Source organism: Phascolarctos cinereus, unplaced genomic scaffold (genome assembly GCF_003287225.1).
Source record: "Phascolarctos cinereus isolate Bilbo 61053 unplaced genomic scaffold, phaCin_HiC Scaffold_2;HRSCAF=192, whole genome shotgun sequence".
Taxonomy (NCBI): domain Eukaryota; kingdom Metazoa; phylum Chordata; class Mammalia; order Diprotodontia; family Phascolarctidae; genus Phascolarctos; species Phascolarctos cinereus.
The window spans coordinates 48429829-48450066 of NW_027555625.1; the positions used below are offsets into that span (position 1 = coordinate 48429829).

Here is a 20238-nt window from a genome sequence, read left to right on the forward strand (position 1 = left end):
GAACAGTTTAGAACACCATACAAGTAGAGGTGTCCTTCTTTATCAGCCTTAGATCAGGGACCCAGAACTGGGTAGTGAACAACAGAGTTACTCGTTGACATCCAATCCTGAAAAGGGTCAGGCCCCGGTGAGCTGGATTTGAGACCTCTTTTTGCCCTGGCATAGAAGCTCTACCTGTGCCAGAATGCTCCATTTCAGGCTAGACTCCATCCCCAGTGTCTTTGAATATGTCTTTTTTTTTTTTCCTTATGCTGAACTGTGCGGGGAAAATGACTCGTTCTGATTTTTTTTTTCTTGGATATTTCAATCAGGACTTGGTCTAGTGTATTTTCTAGATCTATTTGTAAGGGATGGGGTTGCAGGGTTGGGGTAGTGGGAGAAGGAGGAAACTCAGCTGTACTTCCTGCTACTTCACCATCTTTTGTCTGTCTGTCCATGTTTTTCTGCTGTGTTCCATTCTGTCCCTTGTCTGGTCATGAATTCTTCCCATGTTCTTATCTGCAAAAGGTTTTTTTCTTTAATCTTTTGATTTGTTTATGATACAACTTTATATCTAGATCATGTATGTACTTGGAGTTGTTCTGGCCTAAAGTTTGAGATGTTGGTCAAAAACACAATTTCTGCCAAAATGCTTTCCAGCTATTCTAGTTTTTGTCAAACAGTGAGTTCTCACCCCAATAGCTGAGGTCTTTCGATTTATTGAATGCTAGGTTTACTTGGTACTGTAGGTTTTGTACCTAGTATGATCCACTGATCAATCTGTTTTTTGTTTTGTTTTGTTTTTAATTAGTACCAAATCGTTTTTGATGAGTACAGGAATCTCGATCTGGTACTGCTAGTGCCTCTTCTCACTTTTTTTCATTATTTTCCTAGAGAATCTTGACATTTTGTTCAATTAGATGAATTTTATTATTTTTTTCTAGTTCTATAAAATAATCTTTTGGTAATTTGATTGGTATGACACTAAATAAAGTAATTTAGATATTATTATAATTTCTACTATATTTTCACAGCTCAACCATTAACAGTCTTTCCATTTATTTTGTTGTTGTTCAGTTTTTTTTCCCTCAACTCTTCTGTGACCCCACTTGGGGTTTTCTTGGCAAAGATAATTGAGTGGTTTGCCATTTCCTTTTCCAGCTCATTTTATAGATGAGGAAACTGAGGCAAATAGGGTTAAGTGACTTGCCCAGGGTCACACAGCTAGTATCTGAGGCCAGATTTGAATTCATGTCTTCCTGATTCCATTGTGCTGAATACATTGTGACACCTAGCTGCCCTACTATGCTTATTTAGGCTTTATCTTTATTTCTGTAAAAAGTCCTTTGTCCATGTATTCAAATATTTCCCGTGTCTTAGTGGGTATATTCCTAAATATTTTCTACATTCTCTAGTTATATTGAATGGAATTTTTTTTTATCTCTTCTAGCTGGGTTTTGTTAACAGAAAGGCTGATGAGTTGTGTGTGGGCTTTTACTTCCTATTCTGCTACTTTGCTGAAGTTAGTGTTTCAATTAATTTTTCAGTTGTTTCTTGGATTCTATAAGTAGACCATCATCATTTGCTTTTCTTTGTCTATACATGTTTCCTCAATTTCTTTTTGTCTTAGCTAGCATTTCTACCATTGTAGAACTATCAAATAACAGTGGTGATAATAGGTATTGGTGCTTTACACCTGGTATTACTGGAAAGGTCCCCAGTTTATTGCATATTATGTAGGCTCTTGGCTTTAGATAGTTTGCTCTATTAAGGAAGAGTTAATTTATTCTAAGATTTTTTAAAACAGAAATGGCTCTTGTATTTTCCCAAAAGCTGTTTCTGTAGGCAATGAGATAGTCATGTAATTAAAAAATTAATGGTCAATTAATTAGTTAATTAAAATTAATATGGTTTATTATACTTAGTTTCCCTAATACTACATCAATGTCACATTCCTGGTATAAATTCTGATTATAGTGTATAGTCTCTTTGACATGTTGCTGTAGCCTCTTAGTTCATGTTTCATTTTAAATGTTTGCATTATATTCATTAGGGATTTTGTTCTATAGTTTTATTTCTCTATTTTATCCATCCCCAGTTTAAGTGTCAAGACCATATTCATATCACAGAAGGAATTTGGTAAGATCTCTCTTTTCCCCACTTTTGCAAATAGTTTATTTAAACTAAAATTGTTATTTGAATATTTAACTCACTTCTTTTAAATCCATCTTGCCCTGTTTTTTTGTTTTTTTTTTGTTGTTTTGTTCGTTTGTTGTTGTTTTCTTTTGAGAGTTCATTCATGGCTTAATTTCTTTTTCTGAATTCAAATGATTTATATTCTCTATTTCTTGGGCATTTTATATCTTTGTAAATATTCATTTGTCAGTTTTGTTGGCATATAATTGAATAAAAGTTTCTGGTGATTTTATTTATTCTTCATTTCTTTTAAATTCTTTTTCATGTTTGATGCTGACAATTTGGTTTTCCTCTTTTTAAGAAAAAATCAGACTAATGTTCTACCTATGTTATTGCTTTAAAAAAATAAATCGCCCGGTTCCTTATCTTATCCATTAAATGTCACTTACTTTAAAATTTATCAATCTCCTTCAATTTTCAGAGTTTCAATTTTTGTTATTTAGGGTTTCACAATTTGATTTTCTAGGGGTTTTTTTTTAATTACATGATCAGTCCATTGACCTATTCTTGTCCTTATTTTGTTGATGAAACGATTTAGAGATAGAAATTTTCCAAAGGAATTCTTTGGTTACATCCCGAAAGTTTTAGTATGTTATCTCAGCACTGTCATTTTTCTTTGATGTAATTGTTTTTTTAATTTGTTTTTCTGACACATCTCTTCTTTAGAATTAGTCTCCAGTTAAGTTTAAATTATTTCTCCAAAGGCCCCAAGTTTTTTTTTGTGTGTGTGCTTTTGATAAAGGATATTTAACACTTCTCCTTTTATACATTTCTTTGTGATGTTTTTATGCTTCAATACATGGTCCATTTTTTAAAGGTGCTATGCATAGATGAAAAATATGTATATTCCATTCCCTAATTGCCAGTGATCTATTATATCTAACATAAAATTCTATTCAAGTTGGAGAACTTCCTGTCTAACTTTTGGTTAGATTTGTCTAGGTCTGAAAAAGTTCAGCTTACATTGAGATTGCCAATTATTATAGTTTTACTTGAGGAAAATTAATGTTGGGTTGTATTGTTTATTACGAATATTTCTATGTAAATCCATCCATTTCCTCAGACCCCAGCCTGTGAAGGTCAGGCAGTTTTCCTGAAGGGTGTAGTAGAATAAGGTAATTCCTCCCATCCCCCAAATCATCTGATGCTCATTAACCCTTGTTTTGGGTTTACTTAGTTAACAGAAGCCAGTTTGAGCGAAGACCCTCCCCATGGGATATCCTTGCTTTTTCTAACCTGCTTTCCCCCTCCATCAACAATAAACAGAGAGGCGCTTAACCCACCTCCTCATTAAAATGTCCACCAATCAGGTTACCTTATGTTTATGAGGGCAGGTCCGGCACCATCTGGCCAATCAGAATGAAGACACATCTTGGTATAAAAGATGCTGTGAGCCCTCACTCTAGGCCTTTGGCACAAAGGGATTCCAAAAGACCCCTTGTAACCAGGCCTCATACCCCTTGCTAATAAAGGGTCTCTCTCAGAGAATTACCTCCTTCTGCCCTTTGTTAAATTCTGGATGCTACACGTTATTTCTTCCTTTTATTCAATTGATTTTGTCCTTAAGCATTTAGACGCTATGCCACTTAATTTGGCTTTTAATCACCCATTTGTAATGTGCTACCTTGTCTGAGGTCATAAATGCTACCACTGCCTTTGAGTTTACCTGAAACATAACTGATTTTGCTCCAGCGCCTTCTGTTTCGTGTGTTTCTTAGAAACAACATATATTATTGCATTCTGCTTTGTAATCCATTCTAGCTTGTTGTGTGGGTCCCAGTTATGTCCCTATGATTATTGTGTAATTCTCTTGATCCTGTCCTCTTATATTTTACCCATCTCTAGCCCCCTCAGTCCTCTTTACAAAAGAGAGCAGTAGTGAGAGGGATTGCTTAATATCAGTGCTTCCTTTTTTTTTTTTCCCTGCCCCTTCACAGCCCACTCTAAGAAGCTAGGGTTTGGTTTGCTTGATTCTACCCTCCCTCTTCTCATCTTCCCTCTCCCTATTCCCTGATTTTCTGGTGAATTTGTTTCTCTACATCAAACTATGTTTGTTCGTGCATGCAACTTTCCTTTGCCAGTTCCAATGAAAAGGAGGTTTATTACTCCTTTCTCTATATTTGTATGAACTTACACACTCTGAGATGCCAAGTTCCACTCCTTCCTCTTTTTTTTTTTTGGCTAGGCAGTGGGGTTAAGTGACTTGCCCAGGGTCACACAGCTAATAAGTGTCAAGTGTCTGAGGCCGAATTTGAACTTGGGTCCTTCTGACTCCAGGGCTGATGCTCTATCCACTGTGCCACCTAGCTGTCCCCTCCTCCCTCTTTGTTTCACTAGTGTAGACTTCTAATTACTTCCTCTAGAGCTTTCATTTTATTTAGATAATTTTAAAATCTATTTTTTTTTCTAGGAATTTCATAGTAGTCTGTGGCAAATGTGTGATTTTCTTTAAGGCTTGGCTGTAGAGGATATTCTTCTTTGGATCTGTGTCTTAACTATCCTTATTTCTATTTTATCCTTGGTGTTTTCTTTTGTTTACTCATTTTTCCAGCTTTACTTTCTGAATACTGACTTTGTATCAGGGCCAGGCTGCTTGTGCTTCTGAAAGGAATGGTGGGATCTCGTTTAGTCCTAATACGCATTATAGAGGTCTGGGTAATGAGTGCTGTGTTCTTCAAGGACCTCAGAGGAAGACTGGACTGCAATCTGTCTGATCCAGGATGTAACCTCTCCCTCTGTTTAACCAATGTAGGATTTTATTCATCATTTATGCAACAATTCTTTTAGAAAAAAGGGACACGGTTAACACAACAAAAAGAAAACTTTTGATGTTTTATTTTTGACTGCAGCTGTTTACAGAAATATAGTTGCGAGTATACAAATGTCCCAATAGAAGCAAAATATTTTTTAATATTTAACAAGTTATCACAGATAGCTAAAAACATAGATGCAAATGAAACTTCCCCAGAGAACAAACTGAAAACATCTGGTATCAGTGCTCTGAAAATCCCAACTATGAAAGCCATATACACAAAAATGCACAAAAGAACATCTGGTGCTACCTTCACATCATTGCAGGACAATGGAAGAAGGTAGCTCAGTGGTTGATCAGTGTGCTCTAGCAAAAAAAAATGGCAGAAAGGCAGATAAACCACTTGGTTAAAGAATGGGTTATTGAAAAATTATAGAATACTAAATGATTAAATAAAAAGAACAGCAGGAGGAAGAGTCAAAAGGAACAACTGCTTGGAGCTTATCTAAGAGAGCAAGAACAAGGTGAGCTGATGCATTCATTATATCAAAAGAAAATAACTCGAATTTATTGGAATAAATATGAAGTCACTAAAAGCTTTCCAATTTTGGTGTGATGAAGTACATCTATAAATTACAGGGTACACATCTCAAACACCTTATGTTTAGTAAAGGAAAAGGACCAGAGGGCCATAACATGTAAGAGTAATACATCCGAGAAGATTCTGTAACAGTTGAGCAAATGACACCTGAAAAGTAACATTTGGGGAAACTCAACGATATTTAAAGTTTAGTTGAGATGGATTTTTACAATAAGAATTACAGTTGGAAGATGACTAAAGATTCTTTGAGTATTAAAACTAGGGTGCTGGTCAGTGAAAGAGAAAAGAGGACATCCCTTACAATTTTGATAGCACTTTGGACTTTTCAACGCGCTTTTACATGTAATATCTCATTTAAGTCTTCTAACAGCCTTGTTCAGATAGGCAGAGTACTCTTCTCATTTTACCGATGAGGAAACTAAGGCTTAGAGAGTTTAAATAACTTGCCCAAGGTCACGTAGCTGTTAAGTGGTAAAGTTAGGACTAGAACCTGGGTCTTAATGACTCCCAAATTCAGGACCCTTGACAATTAGGAATGTATAGCATCATAAACCATAGCAATTTTCAAATAAGGGTGGAGAAACTGGCTCTTCATCTTGTGTCTATGTAATTACCATTGCTAAGTTTCCCAAAGTAATCAGCGTGAAAGGAAGCAAAAATTTTGAGAAGTCACATATTTCAGACATTTTGATGTTTGAAATGTGAAAAGTTTGTGTGCTTTACCTTATACTTAGGTCAATTAAGAGCTAGCTAGAAGTTGCAAACAGATAAAGTAATGGTGTGTATATGGTAAGAAAGGTGGTAAGGAATAATTAAGAAAGCACATGGATTGTTGAACAAATTTACTTGCCTTTATAATTCAATTGTCTACATCTTATTTTATTTAGCATTTGTCTTAGATCTTCTTTAGTGAGTCTAAGGAAGGATACGAACAGCAGTCACACAGCACAGACAGGCAGGGATAGGTTGCAGTCTGTGTTTTTTGAGGGTTTATTCATGTAGATGAGATTATAGAACTATTAGAGTAATAATGAATATTCATAGTGAGAAATATAATAGTTCATTTCACTTCTAGATGAAGCATAGGTTAAGACAAACGTATGACACATTACTAACACAGTGTTCTCCATCAAGTTCTTGTACATAACAAGACCAGTCTGTGAATTCTCCTAGAAGGCTACTTTAATATTTAAAAGTTTTACCTTAAAAAAACAACTAAATTATGGTGCCAACATAAATGCTTTTCCTAAACTTGTCAGCTTATTTGCTAGAGTAGAAAATTAAAATATGGTAGCACAGAGGAACTGGATAGCAAGCCCAAGATATCAACTTTACAAATTATAAGGTTGAGAATAGCTGAGAGAAATGAGGATATAATTCACTTCCTTAGAAATTAATGTTCATATGGCTTTTAAAACTGTTTAGGTTAGAACAAGTTGGCCACTTTGCTGACTACCTCACACACACAACTCAGTGGATACAGGGAATGAAAGATATTTCTGTTTTCATAAGCGCACCAGCCACAGCAGGGCTATCTCATGCTGGTAGGTAGGTAAGATGAAAGCTTGTCTCACCACTGTCCACAATGTACCCATTCAACGAACAGAAGACTTTAGCACCTGTCAAGTTTCATTAAAAAATTAAAAGACAGAATAATCCAAATATATGTTTAAATCAAAGCCATTTCATATAAGTTTTAATGATGAGAATGTTATACCAAATAATTAACTGAACATTATTTATAATCGAACTGAGTCTATGTGTACCCAAATCTATATAAACTCTTCATTTCTAAAGATCCTACTGATAATAAGTTGATGAAATTTAATAGCATTGCTCATAAACCATTAGGGATAAGTTGTCTAAGTTTATATAATATCAACATGAATACATGTTGAGTACCAAAAAAAACCCAAAACCCCAACAAACTTCTGCTAGATCCAGTTATATATAGTATACATATATACATATACTATATGTACAAAATTATATACCATAATATGTTTATATACATAACAAAAACACATGGAATTAACCCTCAAATATGTGGGCTGACAAAAAATTTTAATGTGCTTGGTTTTATGACTTTAAAAAGACAGAACAGATTTATTCATAATGTTTAATATTTTTCCTTTGTGACTGGTTAGATTTCAAAGGCTTAATCCTAATTATACAGATAATTTGGAAGCTATCCACACAATACGGCCACATACCCACAGTGTCTTGATTTACCAAGACAAAAATGACAAAGTACCATAGATCATTAAAAAGTATTCATTAATAAAGAATGACCACTATTTAGCACCCTTGACTTCTTTGTAATGACTAAAGTGCATACTGTGAATTGGATATTAAAAATACAGCATAAAGGTCTGCAGTCTCAAGGTGCCATGAACAGTCATGAAAATACTCAAACAAGGAGAGCAGTTCCATACCAGTGGATTTTTAACTCAGTGTCTCCTTCTAAGAGACTCATATCCATGATTTCTTAACTATGAGGGGTTGCGCTAGCTATCATTTAGGAATAAATGATGGAATTTCATCTCAGCTTCTTATTAACTTTACCACTAATTTCTCTTTTCAACTTTTGCTAATCCCTAGTTACGCTCAATTTTCAACTATTACATTTGATCCGAGGTTTGAAATGTGGACAGATCAAGAGGGAGCCATGGGACAAAGCTTAATTTGTTTGACTGCCTAACTACATCTGTTCTAAAGGAATCAATCACCTTTGCTCTTCAATTACTCAGGCGCAACTTTTTTTTGGCTAGTTTTTGAAAATAGGTAAATTGAAGTTCTGATATACGCAAAGAAAAATGAACAAAAAATATAACACACTGAATTATTTTACCCTTTCTACTTAAAAATCTGGGTATGGTGAAATTTTCCTTAAACTGTGCTGCAGGGATTGAATTCTTCTTTTAAAAACATGGTAATCACTTTGCAGACCTCTTTCTTGGTACTTATAACTGCACTGAGTTACAGGTGTTATGTCATAAGTACACTATCAGCACATATAAGTTATAAGTGGATCAAGATTGATAAAAATGAGAAATGGCTCATTTCTAAGTAATTTTATATAATATCCAAATAATAAAACATACTTTCCTCAAAATGTTTTAATCCTCATCCTCAAAAGAATTTAATAAAATATTTTATTTATATGACAAAGGAGAATAAAAACTTATGGAAAATGCTTTTCAGGCAATGTTTCTTAACAGAAATTTCAAGGCAGTAGTTAAGAAACGGAGAAAAGACTAGTGGGAAATAAAGGAAGAGATAATACTAAACTATCAGTGTAAAGGTATACGTTTTCTGGCAACTAAACAAAATTTTTAAAAGATGGCATTGTCAAAGTAAGAAAGGCACTTGAAAATAAGTATTTAATCTGGATTTAGAAAATGTTTTTTTTAAAGGCTTCTTGAATTACATCAGATAAGTAGCTAGCGGTAGAATACTGGAACTGAACTACATCTACTAATGAAAGCCAGCATGGCATAAAAGGAAAAACAATTGGAGCTCAAGGTCAGTAGGCAGGGAAGATAAAAAGCATGAACTGGATGAAGTTGGAACTAAAGGAATTTTGTTTTACTATCTTGATATTATTACATTAAGAATTACCTACCCATTTTATTACTAAAATATTTCAAAATAATTTTCTTTTGAAACAAATAGGTGGAGGATGGGAGCTACCTTACTCTACATTATATGGTACTCTCCTTACACAAAGATGACACTACTAGTGACTCATTATTACCAGAGCACACATTTTCACTTTTTCCCCATTACTTGTGATGGTTATCCACTTCCTCTACTCAACCAGGCCTCACTGTGACAAAGGTATACATCTATAAAGGTGCTTGTCCCAGAAAAGTGATACAGTCTATAACAATGAAAAGAATGAAGTTAACTGGCTCATAGGATATTAATTTGCCAATTAGCAAACATATTAGAAGAGAAAATTTCTCAACAAAACATAAACTTTTAAGATGCCATCTGCTGAATGTTTGTAAACATTCATACTGAAATTTGGGGCTGTGCATTATTAAGGCAATATTCTGTTCCAGTCTTTACTTCCAGATGTTTTTCAGGTTTCACTATTGGGGAAAAAAGCACATTTTGTTTTAATGTCACTTCTTAAACAATGTAATGTATTCAAAGTGTAACACATAGAAAACTCAATTTCATTAATTTTTTGATAGATAAAAATCATTGAAGTGTTTTAGCTTAAGATTGGGCTAAAAACATTCTGAATCTTGAATCCCAGTATGGTATTTTATTTATAAAGGTAACTGTGACCCCTTACGCTAAAGTTCAGAAACAAAAACAAACTCCAGTCATTCTCTCTACCTGCATAAAAGTATAATGGAATGAATAACCAGGGAAATGACACACACAAAGACTCACACATACAGATAAGCTCCAAGCATAAGTGTCCATTGCTGAAATTAAGAACATGTTGAATATAGCAATATGAAGGAAGTAAGATGTGGTTCACAGTATATTTAGGTCCTTCTGCCATGAAACAATTCTGATCAATTGTTTCTTCTAAGGCTCTTTGCTGGCTCACTGAACGTCTCTTCCCCATCTGTAACAGTTGTCTGAAAGCAGCAGTATTAGCACAAACCAACCATTGAGCTTAACCCTTCATTCAAAATACAAATACTTTTTGTAACCAAATCACGTGTTCAGAATGTTGTACACTTAACATTGACCTAAAATAGATAACGTAAATTTAACAAAGTGAAAAATAAAGAAAAGTCACCATTAGTGAATTAACAGGAATATGGTAGCACAGCACAGCCCTTGAATAAACAATCTCCAAATTTATGAAACACGTGAAAATTGGGTTTTCTTCCTCCACCCAAAACTGGGAATCACTACAGTTCAGGTATAGGTACTGTTCTCAAAAAGATATTGTAAAACAGAAAATTGGTCCCTGGTGACTTGGCACTGATAATCGTTTATTTCCCAATAATAAACATTCTTCTAAACAAGGTAAATCAGCACACAAGCCAATCTTTTTGTAAGATGAAGTTATAACCACAGTGTTGCCAAATATTCCAGTCCTGGAATATAGTGAATAAATGGGTCTCATTGAAGCTTCTGGGTCATCACTGAGAAAATATTCTAGGAAAACACAGAAATAAACTGGCCAAAATAATTTTATTTCTATGCCCCAATTACATAGCAGCTGGGTATGATCACTCTGATACTATGATTGATATTCTATACTCTATTAGGGCTTTAATTTTGGAAGTAAAGCACTGGGTTATAGCTGTTCTTCTTCATATCCTGAATTATATATCCTAGGGGATTTTTCTCCCCATCAATGGAGGAGGGAAAGAAAAAATTTTCTGGTTTAGAGAATTTAAAATGTAGCTCTGGGCATTATATGGTGAGGAAAATGTTCTTTATTAAAATTGTAATATGGTTTTAGTGTATTTATAAATAAAAGGCATAGAACAAGTAAGCCAATTAATAATAATAACAATAATAAAATATTTAAATATATAGTGAGCAAAAGCTGATTGGCTCATTCTGGTGAAACACCATATGACACAATTGCCAGAATTGGTTTCCTTACTCCAACACATTGCTGAGGGACAAACACAGCAAACACAGTGAAGCTGCTGTTAGCCCACTAATAACAATGCACTGCCCGATGGAATGGCCACAGATGAACAGGTCATTTCTGTTGCAAAAAGTACTTAAATACTTAATAAAGACATAACAAAACCCCCCTCACTGTTATCAGACGCCACGTTGTGGTAGAACATCAGACAAACTCACAAATTTACCACAAAAATGTGTGGCAAAAAGAATAGTTTATATATATGTATATATATATATATATATAAATTTTTTATATTTATGCCAATGTACTCACTCAGTACAAATAGCAAAATAGTATACCATTTCCTAAATACAAAATATAGCTTTCCAAAAAAATGAAACACACATTAGATATAAACCATCCAAAACTTGAACGATTGAAAACTGTATTCAAAATTAAATGACCCAGAGCAGGTCTCTTTCTGAAAAGTTCCCTTCATATCGGCAAGAAGCCTGTACTACTGAAAACGTAATTCAATGCTTCTCAATCAGAGAGAGAAGGAAAAAAGGGAGGAGGGGCGAGAGAGGAAGGAGGGAGAGAGGGAGAAGAGGGAGGGAAGGAAAGAGAGAGAGAGAGAGAGAGAGAGAGAGAGAGAGAGAGAGAGAGAGAGACAGACAGACAGACAGACAGACAGACAGACACAGACAGACAGACAGAGAAGGGGAAAAGAAGGGAGGGGAGAAAGGGGGAAGTAAGGGGATGGATGGGGGGAGAGAGATATGCATGTGAGAGAAGGATATGGTAAAGACAAGGTAGAGAAAGCATACAAATAACAGAAAAAGACCATCACAAACAAGAAAAATCTAGTTATAAAAACAAAACCAACACCACCACAATTCTACACAATTCAACTGGGTATACAAAGATAGAAAAACATAATACAGGGAACAGAAAAGGTGAACAATTTACAGGCTATTCTTCTGTACTTAAAACAATAAAACAAAATGAAACTGACAGGAATACCAAAACCATTTCACCAGATTTAGAAGCTGCACACACCAGTTTGGCTCTAAACTGCAATAACAGCTTTCTACATGCCACAAGGCAAACAGGAAATAAGCATGTAGCCAGACAAGAGGTTGTAGTGAGAAGCAAACATTCCTCGGGTTGGTCAAAGCACCCAAACTGCATAACCAGTGCTACACCTGCAAGTCCCGGAGTGTGTTCTTTTGCTCTTTACAGATATAACAAGTGAATTCTTCATTTTAAGTGAACAGTATGACCCTGTAAAGCCTAAGGCTCATGGGAACTATCAGGAAAGTGACCACTTCAAAATTGTAAAGCACTGAGGTGACAAGTATATGACAGTCACTGCAGCTCAGGGAGAAGTGGTTATTTCAAGAAAACTTAGTTTTTGTTTCCCATTGGAGGGAAAAATTTTTTTTGAAGACTTTACAACAGCACCGTTCATGGGAAAAAATGCATTGTCTTTCCTAGAGTCAATTCTTCCCCCTTCCAATTTATGAAAGAGACGTTTTCTCATTCCCTGTGTTGCAGGACTTGCCAGATCACCTTGGGTCAAAGGGGTCTTATTTTCTTGAAGCTGCTAGAGGATTCTAAAGCCAGTAATATATTCATAGCTGCTTACAACCAAACTAAAAAGTGAAAAAAAAAAATCCTGGATACATATAAAAAAGGAATGTTGGTCTAAGGCTGAGTTAGGTTAAGTTCTGACTGAAGAATGCAAATTAGATCACAAAGGACTTTAAACTTCAGCCATTCAAATTACCCCTACAGGACAGGATAGTATATAAAATATAAAAACAAAGTTTACCATAAATTGTTGCCTTCATTTTTGTAGAACAAGATCATCACTACTCTATGCACAATTATAGGCTGACATCTTTGTACAAACATATGGAAAACCATGAACAACTCTGACATGGAGCCTTCGAGCATTACAGCTATTCCCAGTTCCATTAACATGTATGTGTCTGCATACACAGACTGATCTGTCTTCTCTGAGTATTCCTACTACAGCTTGTCATTGGGTAAGCTCTTCAGGCTCTCTATAAAAACTGAAAACATGATTCTTTTACTTTGACCAATAGCTGTGCTTTTCACTTGGACAATATCAGCTTCAGTTATGGGTATCCTTTTTCCAAAACTCTTAACAGAAAAGACGTGGGAAAGAAAAATAATGAATAAATAAAAGTAAAATGGCATTATGGATTATTTTCTAATAGCAATAATGACTGAGTGGACTGGACTTGAATTCATACTGTACCTTATAGAGGCACTGTGCTTAGGAAGAGAACAGCAATTACATTTACCAAACAGGAACACAAAACATAAATTCTTAGTCATTATTGCTATTAGGAATATGAAATATGATAATATTGTTGATTAATCATTGCAATAAGTAGCAGAAATGTGCTCTTCTGCAGGGAGGGTAAAAATCTATACACATTTACTCAAACAGTTTTTTGGTGTAATATTTTTTATAGAGCAAAGTAGTTCCATTCACTTTAATACAAATGTAGTCACAAGCTCCAAGGGCATCCTGGAACTGGGTTTTCCTTCACAGAATTTCTGTAAAAAAGAAGAATTAACTATAACCAGCTGAAAGGAAAATACATTCATAAGCTTATTTTTGTCCTCAAAGATCCCAAAGTAAAATTTCATCCTTAGAACTATAATTTATGACATTTCTTCTATTTTTAGCATTTTCTGGAATTCGATATTCAGTTTTTATGAGATGTAGAAATGAAATCTGTTGGCATCTATCTAAACTACAGAGATAATAAATTCTATTCATATCTGAAATCTCTTGGGCCTTCTGAGCTTTTCAAGTGGCCAAAATTGCCCCAAATCCCCAGGAATTTTAAAAAATGCTCCTGAAAGCATGCATCCAACGTGTGACTTATTTAAGTCATTTAAAGACAAATCTAATTGATCCCATCCAGCAGGAAGCACGACTAGTAAATCAAAATGCAATACTTACTCATATGCAGTTAAAATGAGCCAGTCAAGTTGTTTCCCTGGTTTTGCAATGAAACAAGCAAATCAATCTTTTCGATATTCTGGTTGGTGTTTATGGATGATGATAGTGAAGAGTTCTCTGGCATTTGTTGAGACAGAAGTGTTGTCACAGGCGGCTGACCCTCACTTTGAGGCTGACTTGGCTGACTAATAGCCATTAGCTGATCTGGCAATGTTGCTGGTCCAGGGGTTAAAAGCTGGCCACAGTCTACAGAGACATTTAAAATAAAATCATTTAAATTCTGGAAAGCAATTCAAGTCATTCAAGTATTTTCTGTTACATCTCTTTCCCTTCATGATATTTAACTCCCTCTCACAGGGTTCAATGATCAGATTTTTTTAAAAATTTTCAAATCTATGTGACTGACTAATCCTAATCTCTCTCCTGAGTTTCAGTCACCTCTAGCTGCCCATTGTACATCTCCAACTAAATATCACACACACACACACACACACACACACACACACACACACACACACACACGCACACACACACAGTTGGAGAATAAAAGAAAACTCAGTATTAAGTAGTCGAAAGAAAGCTTATGACTGCAATAAGTCACTGATGGTACAAAGACTCTCACAACGCAGTACATTAGAAGGAGTCCTGAATTTGGAGTCAAAGGGGCCTGGTTCTGAATCCCATCTATGCTACTTACTATCTCTCTGGGTCACCCTTTGCAAGTCACCTCTTGCTGGGCTTTTGTTTCCATATCTAAAAATGAGGGGGACTGGACTAGATGACATCTAAGGCCCCTTTTCTGCTCAATCTATATACCTATGAACTTTGGAATTCAATGTCTGAAGTTTAAATCTAACATATTTCAGATACTGCTAGTTAGTAGATAGGAAAAACCACATTTGAGCCCTAGTTAAATAGCACAAAGACATTTTCCTCATAGCTATCATCAACAAATATTGATTTCAGCATTCACTATGTGCCAAGCACTCTGCTAAGTACTGGGATACAAAGTTAGATAAAAACATACTCTTTGCTCCTCAAGGAGCTCACATTCTATTGGAAGAGCCCACATCTCATGAATTCTATTTCCTTAGTCATTTATCATCTTTATGTAGCTTCTTCCCAAATCTCTGTCCAGCTCTAAACTCCCTCTTGAATTCCAGTCATTCTGACTTTCACTTCCCAATTAATAGCTTAAAATACTGGGAAACAATACATAAAATTCTAGTGGAAAGGAAACTATCATATATACTGTTAATGTTCTATAAGCAATAAAAGTTATTATCAGCCTTGATTGGCCAAAACACATTTCAGTGAAAAAGGTGATGCTACTGTAAGACACAATCACTGACTAGTTTCTTCTCCAGTAAAGAATCTGTACTTCTTCTCAAGCCCTGACCTCCATCTCCACCACCCTACTCTTCAGCAAACTACCTCATCTCTTTTACTTAGGAGATTGAGTCCATCTATAGTTAGTGCCATTTCCTCTCCTCCACACCTCAAAACCCCTCTGCATCTTCATCCATCCTTTTCTAGAAAACAAGTTGCCCCTTCTTGCCAAGGCTTTCCCCTCTTCTATCTGTGCTTCCTGTCTCTTTCAGAAACTTACTCCCTCAGTCATTCTCTCACTCTCTCATCTTCAACCCAAGTCTGCATCTGCTGGCTCCTTTCCAACAGCCTAAAAACTTGCTCAAGTCTCTTCCAATCCTAAAAAAAAACAAACAAAAAGCAACCCACAAATCATTCCTTGATACCCTCAAATTATCCTTTATTTTCCTCCCTGTGAAATGTTAAGCCCTTAGAAAGAGAAGTCTCTGTCTATACTCACCATTCATTCTTCAATGCTTTGCAATATGCCTTCTAGCTAGAACAATCTAAAGAAACTTCTCTAGGTCACTGGTGATCTCATTTGCTAAATCTTTTCTTTTCCTTTTTCTTTTTTTTTTTTTGGTGAGGCAATTGGGGTTAAGTGACTTGCCCAGAGTCACACAGCTAGTGAGTATTATGTGTCTGAGGCTGAATTTGAACTCAGGTCCTCCTGATTCCAGGGCCTGTGCTCTATCCACTGGACCACCTAGCTGCCCCGTCATGTGCTAACTCTGATGCCTTTTTCTCACTCAACTCTTCCATAGCATGGGACGCTGTCGATTACTTTCTTCTCATAGATAATCTCTCCTTCTTCATCTCAGTGCTCAGCACAAAGAAGACAAGCAATGCTTGTTGACAGACTCTGTAACACTGGTCTTTCCAGGCTCTCCTACCTGCTGAGTTGCTCTTCTTCAATCTTTTCTATTAGTCCATTGCCCTCCTCTGTCACAAATGTTATGTATAAACCAAGGTTCTGCATTAACCCCTCTTCTCTCTCTGCTGTTTCCCTTCAGGATTTCAAACTACAACCGGGTTCAGTTATCACCTTTATGTAGCTTCTTCCCAAATCTGTGTGTCTAGCTCTAAACTATCTCCGGAATTCCAGTCATTTCTGTCTACTGTATTACTGTACTATCTACAACCAGACTGCCATGTCCAAACCCAAATTCATTATTTTCTTCCTGAAAATTTTTTCTCCTTCCCCTCCATCTTCCCTGCTGCAGTTGATAGTACCACCAAACTCCTCATCCATCAGGTTTCAAACCACAGCCTCATTTGATTCTTCTACCTTCCATATCCAGTCCAGTAGGGCAAGGCCCTACTGATTCTATCTCTTACATCCATCTTACATTTTCTCTCTACTCCCATTGCTACTACTGTAATTTATTTATAAACCTCATTACCTCTTGCCTTGGCTAGTCTAAGAACCTCCCAGCTGGTCTCAATGATTCTAATTTCTCCCTTCCTCAAATCCATCTTTCCACCTGCCAAAATAATCTTCTTGATACACTGCTCTTTCCATACCTCTCTCCTACTCAAAAACATTCTGTGGCTTGCTGTTGCCTATAGGAGAAAAATGCTAACTCTGTCAGGAATTTAAAGGTCTCCAGAGTCTGGATCCTAGCCACATTTTCTATTTCAGAGTTAGGATTATGATCAGATACATTACCTGTGTGAAACACTTTGACGACCTTAGAGTGTCATATAAACACATGCGATCATTATCATTATCATGGTCACTTCACATCATCTCCCTTTGCCCACTTTCTGTCTTAGCTGACCTGCTCTACTATTTGTTCCCTGAACTTCATCCTCTGCACTGGTAGAAGCACTCCTCCATCTTGAACTGCCTAAAAGGGGTACAGTGTATAGAGTGCTGACCCCGGAGTCAGAAAGATCTGAGTTCAAGTCCTGTTTCAGACACAAGCTGTATGGCGGTAAAGAAGTCACTTAATCTGTCTGCCTCAGTTTCTTCATCTATAAAATGGGGATGATAATGGCACCTATTTTCCAGGACTGTTGTGAAGATAAAATGTAAGATGGAAGCTCTATGTTGGAAGGGCCTCATCTATGAGTCTCTGGCTTCTGGCATCTGGCATTTTGCCCAGCACAGGAGTGTGGGGCCTGGACCTGTGAGGTCACCGGTATAAGCTACTCCCAGGTTGGAAGCTCCCTCTACCAACGGACGTCAGTACCTTCTCTGCAACTTATCCTCTTAAAGAGCTGTCTAGAGTTGGTATTTAGTAACTGTCTGACCATTTAAGCCATTAACCATGCCAGGCAAGAAAATTTAATGTATAAACATGGCCCACCTTTCAGCTGGCTAAGATTTGCAGTTTATGGCTATACCCCAGGGGAAAAGCTTATACAGGGGCTAAACTTAACAAAGCTAAAAAAAAAGTCAACTCACAATTACTAGGCCATTGTATCCAACATGTGAGCAGTAATAAAACATCACTAGAAGCAGAACCACTTACTATTCTGGATGCCAAATAAGAACATTCCTGAAGTTTGTTGGGCTGAGCCAGGAGAATTCTGCAGTTGGCTCATCGTACCTCCCGCTGTGTTGTGAAATAAATTAGTCTGCTGTGGAGGTGAAGCTGCGGCTCCCTGGATTCCCGGCATGTTGTTCTGAGGAGAGTAGAGGGGAGGCTGTGGCAGGTCTTGTTGATTCATACTGGTCTGCAAGGCAGACATGGAAGCTGAAGAGATGAAGAGTGTTACTTGCTGCTCTTGTGAACTCGGTGACCCTTGGACCAACTGAATCTGGGGAGAGGTATGGAACAAAGGGGGCTGGGGTGGCTCGGCCTGGGTAGATCCTGGGGTCTGAAGGGAAGAAACCGTGTTTTGGTTCTGAAACTGCATGGGCTGCTGTTCTTGATTCATCGTGGCCAAGTTATTTTGTGGGTGAAACATAGACTGGTTCTGCTGCTCTTGGCTAGCTAGAGGATTCTGATTTGGGCTGAATATCATATTTGGTGGTGGTTGCTTTGGGGATGCCATCGTAGCCATTGTATTCTGATTACTGAATAAAATATTCTGCTGCTGCTGCTGCTGCTGCTGCTGCTGTTGCTGCTGCTGCTGCTGCTGCTGCTGTTGCTGCTGCTCTTGGGATGAAGGGCTATTCTGCATGGCAACTATCGAATGCTGTGATTGGAAGATTGTCCCTTGCTGGTTCTGGGCCATTGAATTTGGTGGGAGAGCACCTAGCGATACCGAAGGCTGAAACAGACCCTGCTGAGAAGGCTGTGCCTGTTCTTGGGAAAGCAGAGGTGACTGAATGTGGGGTATCTGTGTCTGCTGCTGAAAAGCAGTTTGTTGGTCAGTGTTCGGTGCTGGCTGAAGGGGAGAGATGGAGTTCTGTGTTGTAAAAAATGAGATCTGTTCCTCTGGAGCTACTGTGTTATTCTGAAGTGTATTTATAGAACTCTGGGAAAGGAACAAGTTGGTTGGCTGCTGGTCCTGAGGAACAGAAGAGCCTTGCAGTACAGCCATGGTACCCTGGGAATGGAACATCGTAGGCTGTAACTGCTCAGAGGATGAAGTGGAAGTCTGACTGTGGACTATGGGACTTGGGCTGTGAAAAAGAGGACCTTGAGTTTCCTGGGATATATTCTGAGCCTCACCAATAGAATTCTGTGGGTGGAAAAGCTGAGCTTGTGAATGAGAAGGCTGCTGTATAAAGCTTCCAGACTGAAGAGACAGTATCTCATTACTCTGCTGGAACAGACCATTACCCTGTGGTTGAGTACCACTGTTCTGAACAGCCATCATATTTTTTGTAGATGAAAAAAGGTTGACTTGAGGTTGACTTTCTCCACTGTGCTGCATCTGTACCATGGTCTGAAACACATTGCTCTGTATCTGTTTTACTTGTCCTCCTGCTTCTTCTCCCTCTGTTGAATTTGAAGTCTGAAACATGGTGGGGCCAGGGGTTGCAACCTGCTGTGTTGTAGTAGTAGAAGTTTCATTTCCAGAAACCGAAGGAGAAGAGAACAATTCACACTGCATCTGCATGTCCTCACTGGTGGACAATGCACTCATCATATGTGATGCTTGCTGGTAAACTGGAGACTGCTGGAGGTTTCCATTTGCAGAGGCAGGTGAAGAGAACAGCTCAGATTGCATCTGGGCAGCTGCCTGGCAGATACTCTGCTGCATTTCCATCACCATGGCAGCTGATGATTCCATTGCTTGCTGCTGCTGCTGCTGCTGCTGCTGCTGCTGCTGCTGTTGCTGCTGCTGCTGTTGATTGGACAGTGTATTGTCAGCTTGGGGATGGACATTCTCAGCTCTTCCAGTCATTAAATTTTCTGGCCTGGCATGGACAGCTGGTTCTGTTGAAGAAAATATTCCAGGACTTACACTGTTTTGAATTTGACTGACCTGCTGAAAAATGTCAGCACTGAGCTGTTCTTGGACATTCTCATTGCCATCCGAAGCAGAAAACAAAACTGAAGATAACTGCTGCTGGGCCTCGAGGACTTGCTGGACCAAATCCACGTTTCCACTGCTGCTGCTAGCTGTACTGGCTGTAAAATTTCCAGCTTGTAACTGCTGTATGGTATTTTGTAGCTGACTCACACTGCTTGGTGGTGAGAACATGTTAGATGAAATCTGCTGCTGCAATGTCTGTGCTTGCTCTTGCAGGGGTGATGGCTGCTGTTGCTGTGATGCCTCAGTCAGCTGGGACAGATTCACCACAGTGCCCTCTGACTGCAGCACCTCTCTAGACTGAGGCTCTCGGCTCTGAAACTGGGTCGCTTGCTGCAACAGTGCTC

At 37.5% G+C, this 20238-nt stretch overlaps 1 protein-coding gene across 1 annotated transcript in view; it reads right to left on the reverse strand.

Moving 5' to 3' along the window:
* Nucleotides 1–4988: 4988 nt before the first annotated feature.
* Nucleotides 4989–20238, reverse strand: part of NFAT5 (nuclear factor of activated T cells 5) — a 145150-nt gene continuing 129900 nt past the window's right edge. Inside the window, 3 exon segments of the mRNA XM_020989080.2 lie at nucleotides 4989–13677; nucleotides 14090–14335; nucleotides 17935–20238. Coding sequence (XP_020844739.1) covers nucleotides 14100–14335; nucleotides 17935–20238 — 2540 coding nt within the window. The 3' untranslated portion in view covers nucleotides 4989–13677; nucleotides 14090–14099.